The 5,311-nt window shown below is 41.4% G+C and overlaps 1 protein-coding gene across 1 annotated transcript in view; it reads right to left on the bottom strand.

The window, feature by feature from the left end:
• Positions 1-4,600, bottom strand: part of LOC118420231 — a 7,525-nt gene extending 2,925 nt beyond the window's left edge. Inside the window, exon 1 of the mRNA XM_035826951.1 lies at positions 4,466-4,600. Coding sequence (XP_035682844.1) covers positions 4,466-4,600 — 135 coding nt within the window. The remainder of the gene's footprint in view (positions 1-4,465) is intronic.
• Positions 4,601-5,311: the final 711 nt, after the last annotated feature.

Below are 5,311 nucleotides of genomic sequence, written 5' to 3' on the forward strand. Positions count from 1 at the left end.
AGTTTTTTAGTGGTAGTTAGCTGTGTAAAAGCATAGTAAGGTGTGTAAGTTTTGGCCACCTAGGGGTTTCGCAGGGGCGGTGAAATTAATGTTTAATGAAATTAAGGTTTTGAGAAGGAATAGTGCAAGCAGGGGTTGATGGATCTTAATGACTGTAGGTATGCAGATAGCTTACATAATGATGTACATAATTGTATGCTTGTTATGCAAATTAAATGGTAATTTGCATGATACAATAGGTATGTGTAGAAACTTTATATAGGGCGTGTCTGTGAACAGTCCATCATCGTAAGACCATGACAGATTGATCTGATATTTCGTATGTAGGTAGTTCTTGAGAAGGAGAAGAAACGTACGAAGCGTTTTTCCGTCTAGTGGCTTCTGACTGTTTTGCAGGGGATGTTTGTACGTGGAAAATGGGTTTTACAGTGGCCCTGAGTGGGTATTGCGCAATCGTGGTATATTTAGGTGGTTTTACGTCATGCTGCTACCAGCGTAGGCTGCACACTTACCCCGTCTCCACAGGAAGTGACCCCAAAGGTCAACAACAAATGGCACTATAGGGACAGTACATTATACATGGTAGGGTGTACATGTTTCCCATAAGATTTGATAATCTGTACACAAAGAATAAGGGCAATGATGATATTGTGTACAGGGGCATATATTATAAGTTTTAAAAGGGTTGTACATGTAACAGTTACTACCGGTACAATACATTGTTGAAAAAAGCAGGGTTTGTTTTCACAGTAACTTGTAGTCATTGATGAGATTGTTTATAGGGATTGTACATTAGACATATGGGATACACAATGTAGTGGACTGCATTGTGAAACAAAGAACGTTATATACATCATAATTGCTACAAGCAACAAGTCGAAAAATAATTATCTGTATTGCAGCAGTTGTATATTATACTTAAAGGGGTTGTACAAGAAAACTATATTACTTTGTGGAAACGTTCATGCAATGTATCAAGTCGTCAATATTGACATGTTCTATCTCGATAGTCCATTATACACATTGGAAGTATATAACGCACTACATTGCGGAGCCAGGTAGCTATTTGTATATTTAATATCTATAAATATCTATAAAAATCTCTTTTTTCAGTTACAAATTTAATACATGTACGTTTGGCTGTCCTGTTATGAAATGCTGCGGATTAGTTAATTTTGCAAACTAGCCCCTGGTTTGCATAAAAAAATTGATCATAGAAGGCATCCCCAAAGTTATCTAGAGATCTAAAAGCATGACGATCCGTCAACCCTTCCCGTGTTATTACCCTCCAAAGGGATGATGCAATTACGCACGCGCGTAAGACTTGTTGTAAATTCCGGGAATTTTTACCAAGGCCACAGAAAGTAAATTTTATGGATGACATCCTCTGCAGACTGCAAAAATAGTGCAATGGGACGAAAAAAAACAAGATAGGTAAAAACAAACAAGAATCAAAAATAGGCACCATAAAGTTGTGACCACTGTTGTAAAAAGAATTAAAGGGACAAAACATCAGAGGCAAGGCATTCATCCCTGTTTTTAAGACATGTACTGGTGTGGTAAAAGTGACACTAGTGTGGTAGACTGGCATCATCAACAAAGTTGTTAAGCACACTCATAGCTTCCATATATCCAATAAGTTTTATTTCTACAACTACAGTCCTGGGTACCTCGCAAGTGTCACTTGTACAAGTACAATCATTAGACTACAACACAATATATTTGCTCATTTTGGTACTTTATCGTCATGTTGACGGTCCCTGCAGAAGAAAATTTTTTTTCCTGAAATCAGGCGAACATTAATGCGCGCGCGGATGTCATCCATAAAATTTACTTGCTGTGGCCCAATCGAACATACTAGTACACTACTCAGTTAGGCTAATATTTCTCTCTTTGTTAGTTACATGTGTCTCATGTTTGAGTATCTGCTATTATTAAATGAAGTAGGCTTTTAAACTGTCCTCATTATCTATGCAAATTAGCCCCTGATTTGTATAATAAAATTTGATTATGTAAGACATCTCCAGAGCTTTCTCACTCATTCGCTCGCTCACAGTTCATGACAAAAACTATCTGCATTCCAAATACCATGACAATCTGTGAACCCAAATTATTCCACTCCAACGGGATGATGCAACTACATAGGCGCGGAAAAAATCCTGTAGAATTCCGGACAATTTTGCCAATCGGACGTATCATATACTGTTAGCCTAGCCCTAACACCCTCAAACCACCGCACCCTCACCCATTTCACGGAGGTTGAGTTTTGCGAACGCTTGTTTTTATCTGTGATAGCTTGTGCTTGTGTAATTTGTGTGGGGCAGCTTTAGATTTATCTCAGCGTTTTAATAAGATCATCTCGATCTTCATGTCTACCTTGTCCCCCCCAACGACCTGGAGGTCAAGGGACTAGGTAGGTAGGTTGGTAGGTTGAATAAGTCGTTAATTAAATTCCAAGTTTGCTTTACATTTGTCGACGCTTCCGTAAATTTTCCGTGGTAATGATTCTTTTTAACAATTCTTAATATATGTGTTAGTTTATTTTTGTATTCTTTGTACGTACTCAGGGGGGGGGGGGGTCGGTTAAATGGAGGTCCCGTGTTTAAGGAGAGCCACTCCTCGAGCACGTCAAAAATCCCACCATGCTTATCAAAAAGAGTATGGGTCCTTTCCGGTGTGAGTGGTTCAAAACCTACAGTCCCATTGAGGTCACATTAGTGGCGCCGAATAGCAGCTCGCTCCAGACAGTTGCGACAGTCAGATTGAGGTCACTTGAGTTGCGCCGAATGGCAGCTCGCTCCAGACAGTTGCGACAGTCGTATTGAGGTCACCTGAGTGGCGCCGAATGTCAGCTCGCTCCAGACCCTAGCGATGTATTCCCACTCATTAGCCCCACCCAATTCAGCCCCTGGCTGCGCGAAGAGAGAGTATTCAAACCGACCAATAACAATAACAAAGTTGAAGGTCAAAATTTCCTCAGATGCCAGGTTCATGATTTCGTAATGGTGAATATGTCTTTCGGCTTGTTTTGAACTGCAGCGGTCGTTTTATTAGTATTTTTGGATGGGAATAAGTTGAGTCTGTGTACATAAATTTTCATTGTTTGGGGCTGAAATATACTTTAAATAACAATCAACATGGAGAGATGATAGAGTTTTCTATAATTCTCATTTTGACCTATATCTAAGGGCACATGTGTTTCATATGTTTAGGCCAGCCCATTGAATTTTGATTACATCATTAAGCAGACCATTCTGTTTTCATTACCAAGGTGGGTGGGGAAAGGTATATAAACAGAAACATTATTTGAACTGTGTAGGAACGGTGTTTTATCCACAAAAAGATTCTAGTACTGTGAAGTATGAATACACGAACTACACTTACTACAGCCCCAAATTGGGTGGTCCATTTTCTTGTTCCCCTTAGTACGCTCTACTACAATGCCTTTAATTAGCTACAGCTAAGATTGTAGTACTGTGTACAGTGTGTAGTATGAATACGCGGACAACACATGTTACAGTCCAAAATAGGGTGGTTTATTGTCTTTGCCCCTCTCGACATACTCTTACTCATCATCTTTCTTCCTCTTGAGAGGTGGAGCAAACGAAGTTAGTCCTCCAGAACTGCTTGTCTTTCATCGCAGAGTTTCAAGTTCAAGTTTATTTATTTTACCAGGGAATACCTCAGATCCATTGATCTGATTTTCAGGTATCCCTGGACACACATTAAAAATTACATGACACAGTTTAAACCCAACAATATACAAATAACGTTGCAAACATTTACATGTACAAAACAGTCTCAGTATAGGCACATCTGCAGTCATCTACAGTCCGTTTTTAAATGCTGACGTTGACGTGTGTTTCCGCTGATCAGCAGCGAGACTATTCCACAGGACAGGCCCTAGGTACTGCAGGCTGCCCTTGAAGGTTTCCACATGTGCTTTTGGAGTGTCCAGCATGTGAGGGTCGAAGTTGTAGAGCTGTTTCGTAGCAGTGCGAGTACGAACTCTAAGCACTGGGGGCGACAGCCATTTGAACATTTGTGTCATGTAGGCAGGTGCCTTGTGGCGAACTGCCTTGTGTACAGTCACTAACGTGTTCAATTTCACCCTTTCAACCAGGGGTACCATACCAGCCTCTGTAAGCAGGGTTTCTGTAGGTACACGATCTTTGAGTGATCGCCCAGTAATAATCCTGGCTGCCCGATTTAGCAGTTTAGTCAACTGTTGTGATCTTACTTTGTTACAATGAAAAAGTGACAGTAACCATGCAGTATCACAATAATCCAGGTGAGTATATAACAAGGTTCGACACATGACTAGCAGGATCTCCTTAGTAACATAAGGCTTAGCCCGGCTTAAGGCACTAAGGCCAGCAAGGAGCTTCTTTACCATCCTTTCTGTGTGTGCTGACCAGTTTAGAGAGGAGTCCATGGTGACACCTAGGTAAGTATACACTTTTACCTGCTCAAATGAGTTAAACCCATCAGTTACAGTGACAGTGTTTCCTGCGTGACGCAGTTTCTGAGGTGATCCAAATAACATGGCTTTAGTTTTGTCAGGGTGAGAGAAGACCTTTCCCATCCAGTCCTGTTTCATCCTCAAATACGTAGGTGGTTTCACTGATAGTCTTCATGATATGAATGTTAGGATAGCCTTGGCATGGAGTGCCCTTCACTCATTGCACAGAGTTTGGAAATCCCCCATCAGAAAACAAACCAAGACAAAACTCTTTCAGACATGTATTGAAACAATTCTGTTGTACGGATCTGAATCTTGGCTTATGACCAGGTCACATTCCCAAAAACTCAATGGCACATATACGAAGATACTTCGTTTAGTCTACAACTGTCCATGGTGGAAGTTAGTTGTACGGACCACTACCAAAAGTCTCTACAAAAGTGAAACAGCGTCGGCTGCGGGGCACGTGGCTCGAGCCAACGAACCAGGTGATAGACTCTTGTTGTGGTCCCCCGACACTAAGAGAAGAGTCGGCCGTCCAAGCTCAACTCTTAAGAAGCTCAATTGATACTCTTACTACACTCACTATAGAAACCAAAAATTGAAGCAATGTGTAGATATGGCGTCCGGCATGGCAACTGTGAATTTGACTTGGGTCCTCGTCGCTTGCTGGGCTCGCCGGCGATTTCGTGATGTCTCACACGGCCCCGAAACGGTCACGGTAAAATGCCTGACACGGCCTCGGCGAAGGTAAGTCGCAACGGGCACGTGTGGCTAGCAACATTTGCCGGCATCTTACATGTAACATCCACCAACATCATTCTCTTTGTCAATGTTTTTATCTACTAG

The sequence above is a fragment of the Branchiostoma floridae genome, chromosome 7, assembly GCF_000003815.2.
Source record: "Branchiostoma floridae strain S238N-H82 chromosome 7, Bfl_VNyyK, whole genome shotgun sequence".
Lineage (NCBI taxonomy): Eukaryota > Metazoa > Chordata > Leptocardii > Amphioxiformes > Branchiostomatidae > Branchiostoma > Branchiostoma floridae.